Source organism: Meriones unguiculatus, chromosome 6, assembly GCF_030254825.1.
Source record: "Meriones unguiculatus strain TT.TT164.6M chromosome 6, Bangor_MerUng_6.1, whole genome shotgun sequence".
In the NCBI taxonomy this organism is placed as follows: Eukaryota; Metazoa; Chordata; class Mammalia; order Rodentia; family Muridae; genus Meriones; species Meriones unguiculatus.
In genome coordinates this window covers 71,741,578-71,766,630 of record NC_083354.1, presented here as the reverse complement: position 1 = coordinate 71,766,630, position 25,053 = coordinate 71,741,578, and the positions used below count along the sequence as shown (strand labels likewise).

Below are 25,053 nucleotides of genomic sequence, written 5' to 3'. Positions count from 1 at the left end.
TGGGAACTGAGGAGATAACCTTAGGCGTGATGGCATGCATTGTGCCAGCCCTGTGGAGGCAAGGACAGGAGGATCCCTATCTGAGTTCAAGCTCTAGGTCACTGAGAGTCTGTTTTTTAAAAATACACAATAAAGGTGAATGGTTCATGAGGAATGTTCATTGTCCTTGGCCTTCGTATATGCCTGCAGACATGCATTACACAGACATGCATTACACGGACACGCATTGCACAGACACGCATGCCCACATATCCACACCCACTCACACACGCACAAAAGAAAGGAAGGAAGGGAGGTGGAAAACAAGAATTAATTGAGGAAAGTGTCTGTTATTGGTTACTCACATTATTCTACCCTCAGTTTCCTTTCTGTCCTCCAGATTTATTCACTATACCCAATATCTCTCAGAGACTTTGATGTTCGCTTGCAGACTCAAGCTGGTGTGCAAGCTAAGGAGCTGCATTCCCAAGGTCGTCATGATCCGCCATTGTACCAATTCAGTGCTTCCCAGAAAACTACGTATTCATGGGAAGCAGGAATATTTGGCCAAGTTTTTTGCTCATAATGTTATATAGTCATAATATATATATAATTATGTGGTAGATGTTTAAATATTTGTTTGATATTTCTTTCTAGCTAAGCTCCTTTTTTTTATTTTTTATTGTTTTTGAGACAGGGTCCCTATGTAGTCCTATCTGTCCTGCAGCTTGCTATATAGATCAGGCTGTCTTCAAACTCACAGAGATCCACCCGCCTCTGCCTTCATTGTGCCGGGATTAAAGACGTGTGCCACCAGGCCCAGCTCTAGCTAAAGTTTTCTCAAAGAAAAGGGTGAGGTCCATTTAAATCATTCCTGGATTAGAATTATGAAACAGTCAGGAAGCGGGCAGTCCACGTGATTTTGCTCAGTACTTCACAATCCTCTGCTTAGAATTTCTGATCTATGTAATGTTGTGGGTGTGGCTACCTGCTTACCAGTGGTGACCTTTTAGCTTGAGCTTTTAGAACTGGCAAATGGTAACTCTCAGCACTTCTGCTTGTCTTCCCAGGACAGGAAATTCAATAGATTGAGCTCATCTTTTCATGCTAGGACTTACCACAGTGAACTTTCATCCTTTGTGTTTGTGAACTTTCATCCTGTGAGCTACTCATTACTTAGGGAAGGGTGGGTGGTTCTCCTGAGATGTTTTATCAGATGTCAGTGTACCATGCAAACATGGAGGTAGGAAGGGCTTACTAAACTGGATGCTGTTTTTAAAATCAGAAATAAAATTCTTTCTCTTTTTGTAATTCTGATTTCTGAGTCTTATTTTCAAATAAAAAAGCTGGCTAACTGCTGTCTAGTACTTTTTATAGTCTCTAGGTTAAATGCTGTTGTCATTCTCTACCTTCAGTTAAATTTTGATTGAGGAGTTCCAGTGTTACGGGATGAGGGGTGGGCGTGAGAGGGTCCCTGGTTGTTAAAAACAACCTCGCAGCTTGGGAAAGAAACTTCAGTAGGTTTATTAATTTTATATTTTTCACTAAGCTTCATTATTATTACATTAAAAGGAAAGCAGAGTATCTCTGCTCACGGTTCCAAGTTGTTCTCAATGACATTAGCCAAAGTTGGACTTCGTAGTCATTCCTTAGCTACGGTAAATCTTGTTTGATTTTCTGCTGTCCTCCACACTATTCGGGTATGCTGCAAGTTAGTCTGACAACAGTTAGGAGAAAATGTCTTCAGAGAATGGAAGACAAGAGAGGAAATGAGAAAGAAAACCAAGACCTTGTATTTTTGTTTTCAAAGCATATATTTATATATAGATGCAAAGTGTTGGCACATCGTAAGAAGGGGGTATGTGGACCACTGTATTATAGTGAAGGAAGCATGTACATTTTACTCTGTCAAACTAATAATGTTAGGGTGTTGAATATAAAATATTTTTTTAAAACCACCCGAACATTCATAGACTATATAGTATTGCTTTTTATATAGATATAATTTATATTATATAATACTATGTAGTATTGCTTTTTGTATTAAAACTTATAGTTATGTGGTAGCATCTTTCATTTGACATTTTCTGCACATTTTGTCAGTTTGACTGTTGGGAAAATTTTCTTGTGATATTTTATCTGTCCCTGAGGACTATGAAGATTGCAATCAGCCAAATAACTTTTTTCCAACATAATTTTTGCAGGCTTATTAAATTCATATCTGATTTAATACTCACCACTTGATTTTCCTATCTTCTGTGTGTATCTCATATTCCTCTGATTTTTTTTTCAGGTTTTCTGGTCCTGAGTCTGTTCATGCCACTGTAATAAAATACATGAGACTGGGTGGAGTACTTCCCGGTCTGTACATGGTGCCCTTTTGCTGTCTCTTCATGTGGGTATAGCATGTGGCCAAGTAAGAGTGGAAGGAAGGCAGAGGCAGGCTATGCAGAGAAACCCTGTCTAACAAAAGGATGGAAGGAAGGGCAACCTTCTACCTCACCCCTTTCCTAGGGACATGTTTTCACCCTGCAGAGACCCCACTTACTGTCCTGGAAAGTATGTTTCCGTGTGACATTCAAACCCCAGCAACATCCCCCATTTAATGACAGCCCATTTTTGTAAATATACTTTGATAACACATGACTAATGTATATATTCTTTATTTTCCTGTAGTCTGCTGGTGAGGTTGCCATAAGTAAATCTTAGGTTTTAGTGACAATTTAATGACGAGTTTATGAGGGAATGAACACTATTGTCGCATTCTGTGTCCTCGTCTCATCTTTTCATTGGCTTCATTTTACAGATAACTGAACTGTTGCTCAGAAAGTTTACTGAAAAAGTGAAATCTTTTTTCAGATAACTGGGATTATACTTGACAGCAGTACGGGATACAGCATAGTGTTCAGCCTGCAACCTAAAACTGTAAAAGTTGATTTCCTGGCCCAGGAGATGGCTCAGCAGTTTATCAGCACTTGCTGTTCTTACGGAGGACCTGGGTTCAGTTCCCAGACCCACATGGGCCTCAGGACTCTATCTCCAGTTTCAGGGCATTTGATACCCTCTTCTCATCTCCCTGGGCACCAGGCACTCATGTGGTATATGCACACACATGCAGATAAAAACACTATACACAAACAATTAAGAAGTATAAGAAACCTTTTTGAGATAACTTCCTTTGCTGTGTTTTTCTGTGGTGTCCGCCCTGCAGACACTGAACGGTTATTGAGATGCCCCATTAAGGTGTGAGTAGGCTTTCAGCGAGCAAGTGGCAGGCTAGGCAACCACCACTGCAAATTGCATTTCTAGCTGCTTACTGTTCTTTAAAACCATTTTACTTTACTCTAGAAACTGCTCTGGCCATTTTCTAATTTAGTTTTTTGAGAATGAATGCACTGTGCTCCTTTTCTTGAAACATTAAGATATCAAATCAATACATTGAACTTGAGGATAGTTTGGGATCTAAGTGAGAAATAACAGGGCTGTTTCAGTTAGAACTTAGAACAATCTGACAGTGGAACAGCATGCTTGTAACAAAATGGTATGTAGTCCTTATCCTCTTGTGTTTTCTTAGAAATCAGCTTGGTTTCCTATTGCCTGCAATAGCATGGCTCACTTTATAAATATGTAGAGCCTGAAGTGCTGGACCATTCCTTTTACTGAGGTAGCAATTTCAGCTGTTTTGCAGGAAGAATATTTGGCTGTTTTCATCCTCCTCCTGTTTTCCCAGTTCCTCACATTCCGTGAGAGCAGCAGCTTGCCTGGTGCTGGCATGTTTCTAGGTAGGCGATAGCAGTGAGTCTTGTGCAATGAGTATAGATCCGTCCCCATCAGTCCTGCATGCCAACATTTGAACCAGTGGGTTCAAAATCAAACAACAGTTCTTATTGATTGTGATTACATAATTAAGCAGTAAGCCAAAGCAGTTTAGAGTTGTAAAACATTGAACCCAAAATAGGAAGACATTCTGGCTCAATTCTTTGTTAATGTTTATTTTTACTTACGTGCATGAGTGTTTTGACTGCATATACTTATGTATGTGTGCATGCGCATTATGTGTGCCTAGTACTCTTAAAGCCCAGAAGAGGGTGCTGGAGGCCCTGGAGGTAACAGTTGTGAGTTTCTAGGTGGCTTCTGGCCACCAAACCCTGATCTTCTGCAAGAGCAGCAAGTACTCTTTAACTGCTGAATCTCTCTAGTCTCCTAGCTCACTTAACCCTGAGTAGCTAAGTGACTTTTAGTGAGTTAGTTAACATCACTAAAGCCAGTTCTTTCATTCAAGTGGGAATTTTGAAAAATAAAATACAAAAAGTATTTTTAAATTGTTAAGTACTATGTTAAAGCCTCTTGGCAATAATCACAAATGTGCTGAAATAAAAATGTATAATTATGTTGTAGTGGAGGAGACTTTAAACGGGCTTTTCCCTTAAGTCCATGTCCAGAAACAAAAAGCCTGCAGTAAGGACTGACACTAACTCGGTTTAGACAAGTAGCCCCGTGGCGCAGTTGTGGGTGTGCTGTGCTGAGTCCAGGAACTCACTGCTTTACTGCTGGTGTTACGGATGGCCTAAAGATCTCTGTCATTCACAGGGTCAATTGTCAACCAAGGGCCATAATTTTACTTTTGTTCGTTCTACTTAAAATTTATTGGAGATAAGTACTTTTGTTCTTCCACCCAGATTGAACTTGTCTAGGTTTTCTTTCCTGCTTTTAGGCTTCAGTGCAAATCTCTGCCGCTGTTAAGTGGCAAGGCCTGGCATGTCCTTGCTGTGAAATACAAATTATTCCTTGACATTTATTCTCTCTTTCTTGCTCTCTCTGTGTATCTGTGTGTACATGTATGGGTGCCTGGGAGGCCAGAGGCATAGGATCCCCCAGAAGCTGGAGTTACAGGTGGTCCTGAGCCGCCCGTGGCCGCAGGAGCAGTGTCTGCTGTTAAGCAGTGCCCGCTTTCCAGCTCTGGACAGATGATTAAGTAACTTTGAACTGTATGTTCTTAGGTTTTGGTTTTCATCAGACTTCTGTCAGCTAACCTTAAGTCTGCATTCTGTTCCTTTCTTCTGTTTTTTGTTTTTGTGTTTGTCCTTTTTTATTTCAGAAGTTGCTGCCTAGAGTGAGGTGCAGTGAACATTTCCAGGAGCAGGCATGGTGAGTTGGTAGGCTGCTTCTCCTCCGAGTTGTCAGGCTCTAGTGATTACAATATGTGGTTGCAGTTTAGAAATCGCTGGCTTAAGCTGCTTAAAGATACGTGGAGACGGAGACCCACTGTGATGATTAACTTGTTACAGAACTCAACAGGGAGTTGCTGTTTTTCAAGTGACAAGTATTACCAAAAGTTAAACCTAAAGAGATATCAATCCTGTCAGCCTTACGTTCTGATTAAAGGTGAAAAGGTTAAACTAAAAAATGGGGCCATTGAGATAGCCCTAGGAGAGTTTGCTCTGTCAGCATAAAGACATGTTAGATCTCCAGCACCTACATTAAAAAACAAAAGCCTACATTAAAAAAACAAAAAGCCAAGCATGATGGTCCATGCCTACAATCCCAGTACCGGGGAGGCCGAGGGAGTCCAGCCAGCCCAATCTAATAGTGAGTTCTAGGCCAGTGAGACACCCTGCCTCATAAACTGGACGATACCTGAGGAATGACACCTGAGTTTGGCCTCTGTCCTTTACACACACAAGTTCCCCAAGGAACAAGAGAGCTGCCAAGTTCTTGGTGATACATATTATAGGGAAAAAGAAGTGTACCCAAGAGTATTCCTTGTTTACCCACTGCTAAGTTCTGTGAATAGCTAGTCACATGTGTGGAGTGACAGGGATTAGGGTAGGGTGATAGGGTGTTGGCCCTAGTCAGGCAAATCTGGGTTGGAATCCTGGCTTTTTGTTTATACTGTCTAAGACTATGAACACATTGCTTTCATTCTCTTAGGCCCACTCCTCCTTGGAAAGTAGAGATAATAGTATATATGTATAGAATTAAATGAGGATGTGCATGTAAACAGCAACATAAAACCTGTTATTATTCAGCTCTGTACAGATTTGGGGATCATACGTTGGTGTTTAATGGTCCCTCTGCCACTTGTAAGCTGAACCCATAAACTGCATAACTTCTCCCAACTTCTGCAATTTGTAGTGGATTAATATCTATCTTATCGCACTGTTGTGAATGTTGAATAAACCGAAGTCTTAGAAGTGCCTGATTATAGATGAGGTGAATTTTGGGATCAAGCCTTTTTCCCTCATCATTCAGTCACGAAGATACCATACCTCTTAATATATATATAACTTTTGCATTTCAGTAGCATATTTGCCAAAAGTCTTCCTGCATGCTGAGAATTGCATGTATTTAAAATTCCCTTGGTTTTCTTTCTGTTCTGTCTATCTTCCAGGCCTTTAGCAGCAATAAGTTTATAATGCTAGGAAATGAACATATTTTCCAAATACGTAATTGAACTGGTTTACCCTAAGCAGTCAACCAGTCAAGAGTGTTTTAAAACTCACGTGTCTCTAGCCCAGCGGTACAGTACTTGCTAAGATGTATGCAGCCCTAGGTTCAGCCTTCCCCCTCCCAGTACTGCTGTCTTTGTTGCCTTCCAGTCTAATTGAGCTTGGTTCCTGAACTAGGTTAGGTTCAAGTGTTAGTTTTCCTTCATAGAGCACCTCCCTTCACCCAATGGTGGTTCTTTTCTTAACCCATGGATATCTGTTTTTCTCTCTTCTTTGCTCATTGTAGATAATTTTTTTTTCCAGTGAAAAACTAAAAAGACGTTTACTGTGAAAGTCTGTGTCTCCAATTTCTAAATGATTCAGCACAATTTTCAAGCTCTGCTTGTTAGAGGAAAGAAATACATGGTGCGTGTGTCCGACAGGGCGGCTTAGTGACAATTTAGAAGGTTTTTAGCTCAGTGTTGTCAGAGTAGCATTCATATTTTCAGGCTGTATACTGATTTTCTTTCTTGTATGTGTGTCTTACAATTAGTTTCCCAGGCTACAGATTGATATTTCTTTTGGAAAGGCAACATATCCAGGGGCTTGGACCCTGATTTGATACCAGAGCAAGTCTGGTGGGTGGTCTTTGGTTTGTTGTAGTTTTGGTGGTTTGAGACAGATCTTGAACTTGATCTCCCTCACACTCATCTGGCAAGAGTGTACTCCAGAGCCAGGTTAGTTTGGTGAGTCATAGTCGTGTCATAGACTTACTGAGTAACCATGAGCAAGTAACTTCCCTATGACTCAGTGTTCTTGCCCATTGCATGTGGTCACTGTCAATACCATGTCACAAACTTGAGAAATTAAATTAGTTATCATGTGTAAGTGCTCTAGAACACTGCTTGGCTCTGAAACAATATTAGTGGCCATGATTGTTGATATAATAGTACATTGTTTTTTGTTTTGTTTTGTTTTATTGTTTTAGATAGTCTTACTATGCAGCCTTGGCTGGCTTTGAATTCACTACGTAGACCAGGCTCTGCCTCTCTGCCTCCTTAGTGTTGGGAATAAGGACAAGCGCCACCATGCCCAGCATATGGAGTAGTGTTTAAGTCTTTTAAAATGTAAGGACCAACACTTGTAGTAGGATCTTTGCCTTCTGGGAAGCATGACTACTCTTCTCTTGACACTGGAACTCTACTTTAGGTGACATTTGACAGTTATGTTTCCTGTGGCTCCTCCTGCTGTCATTGTGGCCTGAGGGGTTTTCAAAATCACTGTAAAAATTAGCCTAACAGCACTGAGGTCTAGAGCAGAGGAGGGACACAGCCTGTACTCAGTTCTCCTTGGTAGGGAGGGTTTGCCTTTCAGTTTTGAGTGATGATGCCTTTCATTCCCCTTCACAACGTGTCCACTAGCTACTGTGTCTTAGAGGCACCCCTGGCCCAAGTCTCCACCTTCCTCACATTTGCTTTTGATCTGTTTGATCTCAGGTGAAAGTCAGTTCTTCAAGGAGGTTCCCTCTAGACTTCCTAATTGGAATACTGTTCTGTTGTCTTGTCTTTTAGTCTTACCTTGCTGTATGTAGCCTTCCTGCACTGAGGCAATGCTGCCAACTAGGAACGAATTGATGATTGAGAGGTCCTCAGTTTAAGTTATATGTGGTATGTGTTTGTGTGTACACACACAAGCTCACTCACACACTCTGCTAGAGTAAAACTGCAGTGTTACTAAAGGATGATGGTGTTTTGTTTCCTTTGGCACTCTACCACGCCTTACTGACCTTTGGGGCAGTCCTGTCCCTGATGGCAACATCAGTCACTTCACGTTGATACAACATGTTAGTGGGAAGTCTTTTGGCTAATAGTTATTGCGTGTAAGTGACTAGGGGGAGAGCTGGGAAGTAGATGAGGGGAGTTTTTCTCTCTTTCCTAGCAGAATGTTTGCCCTTTCCTATCACTCCTTGGTTGACAGGGCATCATCCCTTCCACCAAGTGAGGGCTGTATTTTATTTACCTTTGAATTTCCAGTGCTTACCCTCACGTGATAATTGCTCAACTTCATATTTATTCTATCAAATTGACATCAAAACAATAGTATTTAAGAACTGTTTGTTAAATCAGACACCATGTCCCACATGTGTGTTTGGTGTCTGCAGAAGCCAGAAGAGGGCATTGGATCCCATGGCACTGGATTTACAGATAATTGTGAACTGCCATGGATTCCAGTCTAGGTCCTCTAGAAGAGCAGCTGGTGCTCATAAAGCCATCTCTCCAGCATTATTTGTTAACTTTTTTTTTTTTTGGTGACAAGTTTCCCTGTGTAGCTCCAGCTGTCCTAAAACTCACTATGCAGCAGATTGCCGTGAGCTGTGGGTGCTGGGAATGGAACCTGGATTCTTCGAAGAAGAGCTTGTAAATGCATGTTTTCCTCCTGCACCCAGCTCCCAAAATAATGCTTCTGAGGCTATTTAATATTATTAAATATTAATATATTTAATATTTACAAAAGCCTAAGCCAGTATAGCTAGGCATGTTCCTGACTCGCTTATAACTAATATCCCATTTATTCTATTCTTAGTTCTGCCACGTGGCTGGTTACCTCTGCTGTTTCATACCTTCATCTTCAGAATCCCCCAGCAAATCTCCAGCCTCTATCCCCCACCCCCACTCCAGCACTCCTACTTTCTGCTTTTTTATTGGCAGGTGATACTTCGATACAGACACAAGAGTCTCTGTGTGTAGCCTTGGCTGTCCTGGAACTCAATCTGTAGACCAGGCTGGCCTCAAACTCACTGAGATCTGCTTGCCTCTGCCGCCTGAGTGCTGGGACTAAAGGAATGTTCCACCATGCCCGGCTCCTTGGTTAATTCATAGAACTGCATTTTTTCCCAGGCCATTCACATGCTGTGGTAGGTATCATAATATAATTTGGAGTTCGTATAGTCCTATTTAGTAGTTGGAAAATTCAGGTTCAGAGGAAATTAATTTGCTTTCGTAGATTTTCACAACTGCTAGGGTGGTATGTGTGTGTGTGTGTATGTATGTATGTATATATATATATATGTATGTATGTATGTGTGTGTGTGGCATGACATGGTACACCTGTGGAGGTCAGACCATAAGTTTGTGAAGTTAGCAGGGATAAAATTCAGGCTTGTGCAGCAAGTACCTTTACACTCCTGAGCAATCTTGCTGGTCCTCCCATCTGCTTTTTAAACTAGTTTACAGCTCTTCCATGGGTAAGAAGCAGCATAGTTCACCCTGTTTTCAATCACTGGAAAGTTACATGTGAATTTAAGAATTGGGGTTTATGGGGCTGGAGAGATGGCTCAGTGGTTAAGAGCACTGTCTGCTCTTCCAAAGGTCATGAGTTCAATTCCCAGCAACCACATGGTGGCTCATAACCATCTATAATGTGAACTGATTCCCTCTTCTTGCAGGTGTAATTGCAGATAGAACACTCATATACATAAAATAAATAAATCTTAAAAAAAAAAAGAATTGGGGTTTACTGGTTTTTGTCTTCTAAAGGAAGTATCACAACAACTTAAACCTTACAAGTTGCTTTCAATTCCAGTGCCATTTTTATGTTCATAAATGAAACATAAATGTTCGACTAGTTATTTATTTTTATTTTACATGTATGAGTGTTTTGCCTGCATCTGTGTCTGCCAGGAGCCCAGAAAAGCCAGAAAAGGGTGTAGGATTTGCATTTAAGATGGTTGTGAGCTGCGATGTGAGTGTTGAGAACTGGACCTCTGTAACAGCAGCAACTGTTCTAAAATACTGAACCATCTCCCAGCCCCTCTAGAATCTCTAAGAGCTCTTTTGGGTTTTTATTTACCATTAGGTGTTCTTTTTTTCTTTTCTTTTTTTTTTTTTTTTTTTGAGATATTTAGGTCTGTGTCTTCAAATATGAAAAAAAGTATGTCAGCCAGTAATTATTTAAATGTCAGAAGAAAATCTTTATTGTTTTTTTATATTCTGTTTAATTAACACAAGTGTTCTTTAAATAAATGGTTTCTACCACACACATAAAGCTGGCATGCTTTGTTATCTTGTCTAATTGACTCTAAAATGGTTCTGTCTACTTTGAGATCAGGTTTTTCCTAATTTGAATTGCTATTAAACTGTGATAGGCACTGGAGATGACCATGGTAATGGTTGCACAATAATGAGGATGCACTCAGTGCTGCCAAAGTGTGCATCAAGAGTGGTTAAAGTTTCTGGGCGGGGTGGTGCACGCCTGTAATCCCAGCCCTTAGGGAGGTAGAGGCAGGGAAATGTCTATGAGTTTAAGGACAGTCTGGCCTACAGGATCAGGATAGCTGAGGTTACACAGAGAAACCCTGTCTCAAAAAAAAAAAGTGGTTAAAGTGTTAAATTTTATGTATTTATTTTTGGAGTATTATGATTTCTTATTTAATGGCAGGTTGTAGTTATGTAGCCAAGGCTGGCTATGAATTTGATCCTCTTGACTAATTCACCACCATGCCTTGCTTTGCCGCAGTTTTTAAGAAAGTGTTATTCATTAGTTCAAAGTGACAATTAACAATCAAATATTTTTGAGAACTTTATGTTACAGATAACTTTTACAAGATACTGGGAGCACTTACTAGCATTATCTGCTCAAATTAGATCTAGTGAGAGGGTTTCTCTGTGTAGCCCTGGCTGTCCTGGAACTCACTCTGTAGACTAGGCTGGCCTTGAACTCACAGAGATCTACCTGCCTCTGCCTCCCTAAGGGCTGCCATCAAAGGTATGTGCTGATTCAAATTAAAAATTTTTAACACTAAATTGAAGGAAAAAATAGAGTGGGGCATAGTGCAGCGTAGCTTTGATCTCATCCCTCAGGCCATCTTTGAATCTGAGGACAGCAGTATGGTCACAGTCAGACCCTGCCTTGGAAGATAGAAAGATAGATAGGTAGATAGATAGATAGGATAGATAGATAGATAGATAGATGCTGTTTATTTGGATTCAGGGCTAAAGAAGGAAGTGTGGTAATATTCTGATAATATATTGCGTCTTTTGACAACCACTTTTAGAATGAGTGTGATGACTATGCTTTTTCTTACTGGGGAACTGTTAGCTAGCCCTGGCTTTAGTTTCTCATTCAACAGGCCGTGAGGGCATAAGTGGGTTATTTCAGCCCGTGTTGATGGCATGCATTGGCCTGGACGATGGTCATGCTGTATTTTATATGAAAGGTTGTAGAGTTAATATCAGTGTAGTGGCCAATGTGATCTAACAAAGACTATATGTATTAGCCATTTTCTTCCTTGCTGTGATACAGTTTTGGAAAGAAGCAACACAAAAGAGCAAAGTTGATTGGGTCACAGTTCATCGGGGCATACAGTCTATGATGGCGGAAAGGCTGCCCATTATGGTGGGCAAGCATAGCTTCTTGAGGCTCCATGGTCCTACAGATGTGTGGCTGGAACTTGTCTCTTCCTCACATCTCAAAGCAACAGGAAGCAGAGACCAGACACAAATCTAGAGGGATATAAAATCTCAAGGGCCACCCTCAGTAGTCTATTTCCTTCAGGGAGGTGCTACCTCCTAAGGTCACCACTTCCCTCAACAGAGTCACCATCTAAAAATCAAGGGTTCAAACACATGAACCCATGCAGGACATTTTATATTCTAACCATAACAGTGTATATAATTGTGATTAAAGAGCACTGTAAAAATATATCAAATTTAATATCTCAGAGAGATAAGCTTGGTGGTAAGATTGAATCAGCTTTACTTGTATAGCCATGTTGTTTTACTATAATGCAGTTCTTGCCATTTTAGAAAGCTTTTGAAATTAAAACAAGAAAAGAATTCAATTTATAATGATAGAAATTCTACTAGGGCTTATTGTGGTACTGAGCACAAGAGACCTCCATCTTGAACTGGGTGTGTTCACTTGTAAAAGTCCATCTGTTTATGTGCTTATAATTTGTATAGTTCTGTGACTGTCAATTAAAAGTTTAAAAAATATAGCACAACAATATAATGGAATACTAGGTTTTAAAATGTCTTTTTAAACTATGTAAAGCCAGGGAAGAAATTATAATTCCCACTATTACATAATGTTAAAAATGCACTGTACATAACAGTATCAATGGCTATCAGGAAAACTAGAATAAAAACATTACGATAGCAGTATTTGCTGTAATAATAGCACTTACTAGCATTATCTGCTCAAATTAGATCTACTGAGAGGGTGTCTCTGTGGCCAGTTGAGAGTTGTGGGTTTGGTGTAGTTGGTTGGGTGCTTATTTTTGGTGTTCGTTTTGTAAGCACAGTTGATTGTGTTTGCCCTGTTTAGGGAGACAATAGAATATGTTAAGCAAAGTCACGTTACAGATAGGTACAAACAGTGAAGGAGAGGAGGTGAAGACATTTTTTTTTTTGTTTTAAGTGAAAGAGGGGGCAAGGTCGATTAGAGGATTTTAATAAGATCACAGGGGGAAAAAACCTGCTAGGAAAGGCTTTTACTAACTAAAGCTGTTAAACCATTATATAGTGGTAGAGTCGTTTAAAAATCCCCTCCTTCGCCAAGGCTCTCATAGGTTTGGTTATTGAAAAGAATTCAGTTAATGCTTCAGCTTTATTAGTTTTGTTCACGAATTTAGTTTTAATGAAACTGTGTCATTAATATAGTGGCCTCACTTTAGTTTAGCAGATGCAATTCACTTTAATTCTGTGTCCCCACTGGTCTACCCTTTGCAGTAATTGTGTTCAGCGCTGTGTTCCGCTTTAGTGAGGGCAAATAATACACCTCACCAGGTTTTAGAATCGAACGAGCGGAAGAACGAGAGTACTTTCACAGAATTAAACACCGCCCCACTGGAAATTGCATGATTTTTCTTGTTTTTCTTTCATTCCACAGCCCTTTGTGGAAGGGAGTTATTTCGTGGTGGAATTTATTTCACTTGCTGACTTCATAAGTTGAAGTTTATGAAAGGGTGAATTTTTTCCATTCAAGTTCTACAAAGGTTGCATTTAATGTTTTTGAGGTGTGGATAGGATTGCAACGCGCCCTTAGTATTTTATTCGAACGACTAATAGCATTGTATATTAAATTAAAGTGCAAGCGTTTATATTTTCATTTATTTTGCTGTCAGGGGAGTTACCAGTGTTTTCCCCGTTTCGAAAGTCTCGCTGTCGTTTTTCCACCGCGCGTATTTAAGATAATGACCCGAATCGGGTTCCTGCCGGGGCTTGGGCAGGGCTTGCTTTGGAGCAGCCTGGAGCGGCGGCGGCCTGGCTGCAGGAGTCGGGTTGGTCTGGGAGCGCTCCGTGGCACTAGGACCCAGGGGGCTCCCGTGAGCGGATCTTGGGGCCAGATTGCAAATTCGCGGTGACTCAGTCTGGTCGGCTCCTGGCGCTCGAGGCGGCCGCGGCGGCACAGGCACGGCGGACGTTGGCGCGGAGCTGCGGAGCGGGCCGGCCGGGCTTCGGGTCCGAGCCGGGTGGGGGCCGGGGCCGGGCGGCGGCGGGCGGGCGCGCGGGCGCGCGGCGGGCCTGTGCGCGGGACTAACATCTGCTCGTCTCTTCCTGTGTCTGGCTTTATTTGCAGCAAACCAAGATGGAGTATGAGTGGAAACCTGACGAGCAAGGGCTTCAGCAGATCCTGCAGCTGCTCAAGGAGTCCCAGTCCCCAGACACCACCATCCAGAGGACCGTGCAACAAGTATCCTTGCCGTGCGGGGCCCGGCCTCGCGCCGCCGCCGCCCGGCCCGGCCGCGGCCCCCGCCCGGCCTCGCGCACGCGGCCGCAGCCCGCCAGGCCCGCCGTCGCCGCCGCCGCGTGGGGGCTCGGCCGCCGCTTCCGGGCCGGGCGGAGGCCACACGTGCCGCGCCGCCACGTCCTCGCCGCCGAGCGGGAGCGCCGGGGCCCGCGGGGCTCGGCGGGGCGGGGGCCTGCGGCCGGGCGGCGCGGGCCGGGCGGCGCGGCCGGGGGTGGAGCCGGCGCGGGGTTTGAACGGCCGGGAGGGCCCGGGGCTTTGGCCGCGCCGGGGAGGCCGGGACGCGCCGTGCCCGCGCTCACACCTGTTGCGGGCTCCCCGGCGCTGCCGGGAGGTTGGCCTGTTGGAGCTTTGGCCTACCCGGGGGCTTACTGTGCGCCCAGACCGCTGGAGCGGCCCTAGGGTCGCCGCGGGGGAGAGCCGACACGCAGCCGGCTACCCTCTGGGTCCCAGCACGTTCCTTCTTAAGGAACTCTGGTCCGCTGTGTTCCCAGCAGATTCTCTTGTTATTGTTTCCAGTGAGCAGCAAAATCAGCTAATAGGGAATTGAATAAGCACCTGGTGTTGAGCTTATTTAAAACAGTGAAGTTATTAGGGTTTCAGAGAAGTACTGCATTGCTGTAACCTCAGCCCTCCAATAGATGATTGAATATGACGCTGCCCGTTTAAAAATGGATGGGATCTACTTGGATTATTTAAAAAGCCATTTTGTTCAGATACCTTTGATAATAGGGAAAGTCGTCGTTTGGGATGTAGTAGTGGCTTTTATGCTGTAGAGCAGTCTTAATTTGTGTTGTAGTAGTTCCGTGGGTGGTAGGAGTTGAAAAGTGTAGGTATTATTTTACAAATAATTAGTTTTAAAATTAGCCAAGCCCAGAGTTGCATTGTAATTCCTATAGCACTAAATATTTTAATTTCTTGTTTTAAGTATCTTTTGTGTACTAAGTATGGTGTTTAGGCCAGTCCAGTAGTCGGGGTCTAGTTTGCTCTGGGTATTGAGAGCATATTCTCTGAGAAAGAAAAAATTAATCAAGCAAGGTTGTGCCACCCCTTTAGTCAGCACTTGTGGCTGGAAGGGATTTTAGAGTTAGTGATGGCCTGTCTTTTCTGTCTCCTTAGCGTAGAGCAAATTTGTTCTGTATAGGCTTGAGCACTTTGTTTTTTGAAAGACTGTTAGTTACACAGATGTGTATGTATGTATGCATGCATGCATACGTGTATGCATGTGTGTCTTTTAAGTTGTTTGCTTTATCACAAAATAACAAACGTTTATTAACATCAGCATGCTAAAACTAATAATACTTGTTTGGGCTTTTCTTGGAGAAAGTAAAGTATATTTTGCTAGGATTTACATCCTAACTGTAGGTATTTTGAGGACATTTCCAGTATGTAAAAAGCTTACTTAGTGTACCTAGTATATTAAATAATGAATTTAGGTTTCCTTAGTAAAATCACTTTAATCTCTGTGCAGGTAAAATACCCTTGGCAAGCATATTACAGATGGAGAGTCCTGAAAGGCTTAGAGCTTAGTGTTCCTGTTCCTGCCACTGTGTCCTCACTTTGGGCCATGTCTTGGGGTGACAGGTTGATTTGACTGACACTATATCTGGAAAGGAGTTGGTGTGGAGGCATGGCCATCACTGGCATCTTGTCCCTTTTAAATTCTAAAGAAAAAAATGAGTCAAAGGGGGCCATCTTGCTCATTTCTTCACAAGCTCTTGAGTTCGAAAAGTTTGTTTTTATTTTTAGGATGCTTTTATTTTTTTATCATTTATACTTAAGTACTTTTTAGGTTAGCTTGTTTTAAAGTTGTCAGCTCTTTTTTAAAAATCCATTTGCTTTATTGAGCATGAAGATTTTTGCCTTCACTTATGTCTTATTGACTGTACTTGATGCAGTATTTCAGCCAGAAAGAACTCGAACAAGTACTAACCTAGTGTGTTGTAAATAACATCAAGTTTGATTTAATAAGCAAATATTATTCTTAGATTATAGAGAGAAGTTTCCTTAACTACTGTTTGTTCTAGAAACTGGAACAGCTTAATCAATACCCAGATTTCAACAACTACTTGATTTTTGTTCTTACAAAACTAAAATCTGAAGGTAAGTAGAGCTTGTGTAGATATTTAGCTAAAACATCTTTAGCACTATTAAGCTCCTTATACTGTGACAGCCTAATTTCAAAAGGGTTTCATTTCGCCCCGGATTGATGGATGTCAGATGGGCCACTGGGAGTTACTGCCACTTAGGTGGCTAAGAAGCAGTCTCTTGATGACTGGGTACTGATACAAGTCCCCATGGGTATTTGCAAATGAAAAATGTGCTGCACAGTCTGGTGTTTAGCTTCAGTGTTTATACATGAGTATAATAAAGATTGACTTTTTTAATAGTATGCAAATTGAATGCAAGGGTTAATAATCACCTGGGTGTGCATGTTCATTGTAGAGAAAACATGAAAAACCGTATAGTCAACATGAAAACACTTACCACCATCAGGTAATTGTTGTCTCTGAACTTTATTCTGACTGTTCAAAGTTATTAACAAATGATGGAGTCATTAACTATTATAGTTTTCATTTTAAATTACTCCTACAGTACTTTAAAGCCAGCTCGTCTGCTTTTAAAATGACATGGCCTTTGATTGTTCTAATACATGTCATATGTCCTTCTGGACTTTATTTCACAGATTATTTATTTGCTAGCATCGTTTCTTTGTCAGACAATTTGCAGGTCATGGGAAATAAATGTGAATATAACAAATAATGCTCATTGCCCTCTCTGAGCTGACAGAATAGTGAAGATTGTTCTTCATAGCATTTGAGCGTTGAGTGTCTATGGAGCACTGCAGATACTTAAATAAGTTTTAGGACAGTTTTCTGCTAGCCCTTGTTTGGCAATGTGTGTTTTAGAAGCCATAGTTAAAACGCAGCTTGAAGTTGTGAAGTCAGCTCTGTTTGGATTCTGGCACTAAGGCATCTAACCTGTCTTGCTTCTTTCCACTGGAAAATGCCTGCTAGACACTCAGATGCTGTAAGATCCCAGCTCCATCCTCTAGCACATTATGGAAGTAAAGATCTGCTAACAGACACACACTGTAGTGGTTCCTTTGATTTGTTCTCAGGTGATTTCCTAGTGAATTGTGTGGGTTTTGTGATGAGAGATGTAGTAAATTTTAAAACTAAATTTAGAAATTCTTTTAGTATATCTTTAAAATTGGTGGTTATTAGTCTGCTTTGGTGAATGCTTAGGATTATACTGTTTTTCATAGTATAGAAAAACCTCACACACTAGCAATCACTTGACTGGAAGTGTAGCTCATTTTTAGAGCAGCATGAGAAGCCCTTAGCACTGCAACCCCCAACACACACATACACACACACTTTTTTTTTCTTTTGGCATGTGGAGGGGTTCAAGACAGTCTCTCTGTAGCCCTGGCTGTCCTGGAACTCATTCTGTAGACCAGGCTGGCCTCACACTCAGATCTGTCTACTTCTCCCTCCTGAGGACTGGGACTAAAGGTGTGCGCCACCAGGCCTGGCTAAAAGACTTAAAAAAAAAAAAAAATCTTTCCTCGTGTATTATATCCAGACCACAGTTTCCCTCCCTCCCCTCCCCTCAGACACCCCCAGCCACCTCCCCTCTCTCCCACTTCCACCACCTTCCTCTTTTCAGAGAAGAGTAGGCCTCCCAGGGACATCAAACTTGGCATAACAAACTACAGTAAGACTAGGCACATATCATCACATCAAGGCCAGACAAGACAATCCAGTAGGAGAAAAAGGGTTCCACAAGTAGACAGAAGAGTCGAGGGCAGCTCTCACTTCTCTGGTTCCTCCTTTCCCATCCTCTGAAGGACTCCCCAAGTTCTCTGAGCTCCATGTAATGTTTGCCTGTGGGACTCTGCCTCTGCTCTCAGTTGGCTTGGTAAAGTCTCTCTGGTCTCTTTGATGATGATTCTGCTAGGCTCTAGGACAGGACAATCTATAGGTTGATGGTTTTGTGTCTGGGTTGGTGGTCCCAGTCCCTCTACTTGAGGCCTTGTCTAGTTACAGAATATGGCAATATTGGGCCCCGTGGTCCTCCCCGCAGCTGTTTTGTTTTGTTGTGGTAGTGTTTTTTGTCATTTGGGTGTTTTGTTGTTGTTTTTTGAGATAGAGTTTCTCTGTGTAGCCTTGGCTATCCTGGGCTTGATTTGTAGACTAGGCTGGCCTCAGACTCACAGAGATCCACCTGCCTCTGCTTCCCTGAGTGCTGGGATCATAGGCATGCGCTACTGCACCTGTTTCCCACATCCCCTTTTAGTAGCAGTCTTTGCTAGGGTCACTCTTACAGAGTTTCCATTGCACTGGGTTTTCCCCCCAAATCTAGCTCCCCCCCCCACTATCTTATCCCTCCTGTAAAATACTTTTTTTGTTTGTTTTTTTGTTTGTTGTTCAACTCAGAAATCTGCCTGCCTCTGCCTCCCGAGGGCTGGGAATTAAAGGCATGTGCCATGACACTTAGCTAAAACACATTTTTTAAAAGTACTCAAATATTTATAAATGAGATTCTGATGTGTAATTGTTTTATTTTAAAATATTAACCAGTGTGCTCTCTCTTTTTTTTTTTTTTTTTTACCCTGATACCAAATAAGCTGTTAAAGTATTATACTGTTTATTTGCTAAGACATTCTTGGCATGTAAAGATACTTAAAAATATCTTTAAGATATTTTAAGAGACCACTAACCCCCCCCCCCCCCACACACACACATAGACCTGTTAAATTATAAAGCCGGGAAGTATTCACATATTCTTGACCTAAAGTTTATTTTGTCTACTTCTTCTTATGCCAGTGATAAATTTATTTCCCTTCAGCCCAGAAGATTGTCATACCTAGTTTTTTAAAGGAGAGAGAGCGCACGCCGTTGTCTGTAGCTATCATTATGGCCGTCATAGTGGAGAAGGAGCATGACTTTGTCCTTTAATGAAAATGCTTTTTTTTTAATTTATTTTTATTTTATGTCTGATTGTTTTGCCTGAATGTCTATGTATACCACATGCATGCAGTGCCTGTGGCGACCAGAAGAGGACATCAGTCTCCTGAAACTGGAATTTCATAGAGCGTGAGACACCTGTGGGTGCTGGGAAGTCAGCCAGGTCCTCTTAAAAGAGCAGCAAGTGCTCCTAAATGTTGTGTCATCTATCTTGTCTGTCTGTCCATCCATCCATCCATCCATCCATCTGGCTGGGTCTCACCGCATAGCCCTGGCTGGCCTGGAACTCACTGTGTAGGTCAGGCTGGCCTTGAACTCAGAAGAGAAGCCTCTGTCTCCCAGGTGTTGACATTACAGACATGTTTTACCCTGACCTGAGTAAGATCTTAAGGTTTAAGAAGAAGCTGCAGACTGAGCTGTTCTTTTCCTTTACAGATGAGCAGTCAAGGTCTCGTGCTATAAAGTCTTACTTTAATGGGTGGAAAGCAATTCATTGGTCGCTTCTTAATGGAGTTTGGACACAGGAGATGTACTTTAAATTGTTTTACCTTGTGTTTATTTACCTTGTGTTTATTGTGAGGTTTATTAAAACTTCATCTTGTAACATTCATTGTAAAAAACCAGCATATTTTCTGTGAATAAATGCATGCCACTTAAAATAATTATCACTAAGTTATTTAGCTAATGGTGTTTTACTTGAAAGTTAGATATTTATTTCATAGCAACATTTTTGTTTCTGTTTTGAGACAGGATTTGACTGTATAGATCTGTAGATGACCTTCCATGAAGTCTTTTCTGTTTTTTGTCTGTTTTCATTTGAAACGCATCCTAATAGGAGATGGATAGGTGTCTGTAGATGTTGCCTTGAGTGCTCTTAGCCTGCGTAGCTGTGATAGGGCATCCGTGCTGAGGAACTGTTCTTTTCCCTCTTGGAGATTATGCCAGTGAGAATTACAGAATAACTAGAACAAGTCTAGGGTGTTTACCTGTTGGTTAGGTGGATCAAGCGGTTATAGCACAGTACCATTCAATACATCGGCTTTTGCACTTTTATTTGTGTGTTTTCTGTCTTGCCTGTCAGTGTGTGTGTTGGGGGGTGCCCTCAGTAGGTCCCATGGAGTTACAAGTGGTAGTGAGCCACCAGTGTGGGTTCTGGGAACCAAGTTTGGGTCTCTGTCTTCTAATAGTAGCAAGTGCTCTTAGCCACTGATCTTTTCCAGCCCCGTGGTGGTTTCTGCTACCTGTTGGGAACAGGGTTGAACTAGAATGGTGCAGAGTCTGCATTCAGAGCTCGATGGCTTTTTCGGTTAGTGGTCATGCTTGTTGCCTTTGCTTTGAGACAGACCAAGCAGACCTGCACACATAAAGGTGTGTGCCACCACACCTGGCTGACACTTTCAGATAAAACAACGCCATCGACGGGAAATAAAGGGAAATGTTATAGTGCTTGGCCTGTGTTATGATTTTTTGACTCAGGTTCTAATTTCTTAGCTTGTGTATTGAGTTGTTAGCTGTCTTGACAGGGTGTGAGGATTAAATACAATAATATTTGTTGGAGTGTTAGGGCATAACAAGCATTTATATAAGCTGTCATCCATTCTACTGTCATTTGTCAGCACAATTAAGTAAGTGTCTTCTAGAACACAGGTATGAGCCTTGAACAGCCGAGTTGTCTCTCTCTGGCTCTGCCTTGAACAACTTTAAAGTCAATGTATTTTTAATGCTTTGGGAGATTTTTGCTTCACTGCCCACTCCTATACCCCCAGTGAAAATCATAGCAGTCATGTTGTAAGAAAGCGTTCCTATATATTTGCTTGGTTTTTGTTGTTCCAACCTGGAAGAATTCCCCTCCCCCCCAGCAGTTTTCTCTTAGGGAAACATTTGACATCTAAAGATATTTTAGATTGCCATGGTCTGAATGGGTGCCACTGGTATCTGTGACTAATAGAGCTGACTTTTGATAATTTGTGATTTTTTTTTATAGTCAACTGTAGCAAAAAAAAAAAAAAATTGGAATATTGGAATCAATTCTTTAATATAAATGGTTTCTAAATAACTGTTGTGAGAGCCAGGTTGTAACTCAGAGACAGGATCTCTAAGTTCAAGGACAGCCAGGGCGACACAGAGAAACCCTGTCTCAAAAAAAGCAAACAACCAAAAGTGACTGTTGTTGGTACATTTTGAAGTAGGATTACTCAGTACTGTTCCTGCTTTTTTCCAGATGAGCCCACAAGGTCATTGAGTGGTCTGATCTTGAAGAATAATGTGAAAGCTCATTTTCAGAACTTCCCAAATGGTGTGACAGACTTTATCAAAAGTGAATGTCTAAATAACATTGGTGACTCCTCTCCTCTGATCAGAGCCACTGTTGGTAAGTTCTGTTACAGAAACTGTGCATGTACTTTTTCTACCTGATTATTTTAGAAATAGGATGTTATTTTTGTAGCAGTTTTAGTTTTTCCATTTGAAGTTGTGATGGACAGCACTGCCTTTTAAATCCTTATGTATCTCATTCACCTTTGCAGTAAAGGCTTTGGAACCAAGTGAAACCAAGGACAATAGTTGCTAATTAATCATTATTAATGGGGCATCGAAGGTTGACATTAGGACCTCTGCCTTTTCTGTGAGGACTCGTACATCAGGATTCTGTATTGTCTGTAATGCCTTGGGTCATTTTTGGGGTCACTCTAACAGGTACAGAAAGTCTTGTTCTGTAGCATCAATCTTAAGTATAGGAGTATAAATTTTTACTATTTACGCTTTCCAGTACCAGCCTTCGTTATATCTGCCTGACAGCAGGGTTTGGTGTCTTTGTTTAAGTCTTTTCAGTGTAGAGCTTGTTTTCGGCGATTGAATTGTTTATGTACTAGTGAAGTAAGATAGTAACTGGCCTACTCAGGGAGCAACCCAACTGGCCACTTGGTAAGTACATGCCAGCGTCTCACCACAGACAGCTGTCGTCAGAGAAGCTGCCACTGACAGCATGCCACAGGTCTAAGAGCCTACCTTCCACCATGGCCATAGCTAGCAGGTTGTTTAAATGAAAGGCTGAAATAAGTTGGTGTTTTATTAAATGTTCCTTGTTTGGGGAGGAGGAGCCTTCATTTTATACATTTTCTTTCAAGTTTGAGAAGTACTGTTTGTGTCTATGAGGCTCTGAGTTTCCTCAGGCATCTCCATATTAAAGAATGCCGTTATTCTGACTTCAGGTTTGGGGACTGTGGTACATTTGTAGTTTGGGGGTGCAAACTCAGACTATAGATTATTTTCTTATACTTACGTATCCTCTATTAAGGATCACCAGCTCTTGGTAGTGGTGAAAAGAATGGAGTGCTAGCAGTATTCTATTTAAAACCAAGAGGAAAAAAAATAGATGCAGTAAAATGGGATTAAAAAAAGTTTCCTTAAGGAAAAAGTTCAGTTGAAAGGAAAGGAGTTAGTGAGATACAGAAATGAAATGAGATTGTTGGCTCTCTAAACCTGCCTCTCCTATTTAGTCTAAACTAAAGTACTTTGTATCTTAACTGTGGAAGGCTGGAAGTACTGGGAGAAAAGAATTGATGTTCCTTTTCAGTGAGTGAAGACTGGATTTCCTTCACCAACAGTCTTTGAAAGTATTTGGAATCTGGGTCTATTTTAGGATTATGCACCCTATGGTTCTAGAAATTGTGTTTCATAAAGTCTTTATGGTTCTTGAGTTTTAGGTTTTATTTTTATTATGTGCTCTGGTATTCCGATTGTGAGAGTCCACTGACGTTTTTTAGTATAACCAGCAGTTTTTATCTAGCTTCAGATGTAAGTGCAGTGTATATTTCTGGCAATGTCTGGAATATTATAAACAATAATTACAAGTTCAATGGTGGAAATGGATAGAATAGCTAAAACAATGACTGACATGTTAGAGACTGTGGCTGGTGAGTGCACTTAATTTAGTTCATTATATTTCTTCACTTCTACATACAAATTAAATATCCCTTGGGGTTCTGGGATGTTTACTTTTGTTTTGCCAGTTGAACAGCCTTTACCAGAATTCACATTGCTATAAAATCTGAATGTTCCTAGACAATCTCACTGTTGTATCTCCGGGTGGCCTGGAACTCACTATGTAAAACAAGCTGGCATGGAACTCAATGATAACTCCTTGCTTCTGCCCACTGAGCGCTGGGATTAATTAAGGCATGAACCAATACCCCTGGCTAATAATTTCTGGCTGATAATTTAAAACTCTGAAATACTAACTTCATAAAGCTACCACTTGAAATAGTTAAACAGATTGTCCAGTTAAATTATTTGCTTTGTGTTAGTTAAAAGTAAAAGGCCAGTGACACTCAAAGGCAACAAAACCATGCAGATTTGCTTTGCTCATGTCTGAAAATGAGAGGTAGTGAGGTGCTGAGCCCAGGCAGACACCTCTACCACTCTAAAAGTTCAGGAGACATCACAGAAGAGCAGATAGGAAGAGTGTAGTGAAGGGGCTTCAAAATACTGTTTTTGAACATGTGATGGTTTTTGAATTCACGTGCCCTGGGACGTCACCAGACTGCTCCTGTAAAGTCTGTCATATGTGGGGGAAGGTCTGACTGAACTGTGGCTTCAGAAAGATTCTGGGAGAGGTGTAATCCTCCTCCATTGGAGGAGTTCCTGGGGTCCCACTACCTGCTGAACTATTGGCTTTTAAAATATTCCGGGAGAGGTGTAGTCCTTGTGAGCCCATGAAGCTCTGGCCCATGGTTTCAAAGGGTAGCTCACAAATGAAAGACATGAATATGGAAAAGGGGTTGTAGGAAGAAGGAGGGTGTTGAGAATAAGAGGGTGAGTAACTCGGCTGTGTGAGACTGTCAAAGGACAACTAATATAAAAAAAAAAACTAAAAATAAAACCTTATTGACTTTGTCATTTTCCCTCGTTCTTCTGTTTTGATGCTGAATGAAGATGGTAGAACAGGTTGAAGAGGAGAAACTACTGGGTGGGACACAGTGTTACAATTTAAAGTTGCAAACCACCCTGTAGAATCACATGAAGGATCACCTAGAATTGTGGGGGTTTTGTTTGTTTTAACTCAGGTCTTTGGTTGTTTTTGCTTCAGGGAAATAAACACAAGCATATTGTAAAACATTGATGGTATCCTAGAAATCTGGGAGTTTTTTATTTTATTCTTATTTCTTAAGTTAGTTAATCGTAGTTCATGTGAGAACAGATTTAAAACACTTTTGGGAACATGTTTTGTAGTAGTTATCTGAAAGGCATTTCTAAGAATTGGAGACAGATCTTCACCCGTCAGCCTTGACAGAAAGTTCTTGAGACTCGGTAATGGTGCACCACATTATTAGTGTACAGGGTTTCTACCCGACCCGCATGTCACAACCTCAACTCTTGGCATTTTAGGTTAGATTGTTTATTTTTTATTTGTTTATCTATTTATTCATTTATTTGTTTGTTTATTTTGTGGTTGGCTCTTTTGTGAACTGTGGGATGTTGCCTCTCCAGGTTTCCTTAGGATGCCATAGCTGCAACACTTGTTCTGTGCCAATCAAGCGTGCCACATTGCCAATGACTTATCACCCAATACAGTACTTACATATTAAGAACTTAGTAAATTTCTGATTGTAAAAATAATCTTGCAACTTTAGGTTTTAAAAATTTAAGATTTTATTTTGAGATGGGATCTTGCTTTCTATTCATTTTCCTGGGCTTTAGCTACAGGAATGTGCCTACTGCACCCAAGTTTTAATTGCTTCTTCCTCTTCCTGTTGTATGTTGTAAATCTTGTCAAGAAAATTTATTTGGAAGGTACTTCATTTTAATAATGATTGTGTGCTAAATCATTGGATAAATTGCTTGTTTTATAGAATAATTCATGGCTTGTTTGTAATTTTAGTATTCCAATTGGACACTTACGGAAAAGTTTGCGTAAGATTAAGTCATAG

At 41.2% G+C, this 25,053-nt stretch overlaps 1 protein-coding gene across 5 annotated transcripts in view; it reads left to right on the top strand.

Moving 5' to 3' along the window:
- Positions 1–25,053, top strand: part of Tnpo1 (transportin 1) — an 85,631-nt gene that overhangs the window by 15,068 nt on the left and 45,510 nt on the right. For 3 of the 5 annotated variants that reach the window (XR_009592398.1, XM_021653129.2, XM_060385618.1), the window contains exons 2-4: positions 13,986–14,099; positions 16,181–16,256; positions 21,348–21,497. Coding sequence is in view for 4 of the 5 variants with exons in the window: in XM_021653129.2 (XP_021508804.1) it covers positions 13,986–14,099; positions 16,181–16,256; positions 21,348–21,497 (340 nt within the window). In the remaining variant the exon portion in view is untranslated. Of the gene's footprint in view, positions 1–13,583; positions 13,879–13,985; positions 14,100–16,180; positions 16,257–21,347; positions 21,498–25,053 lie in introns of those variants that run through there. The other 2 variants (XM_021653131.2, XM_021653130.2) reach the window with 2 other exon arrangements.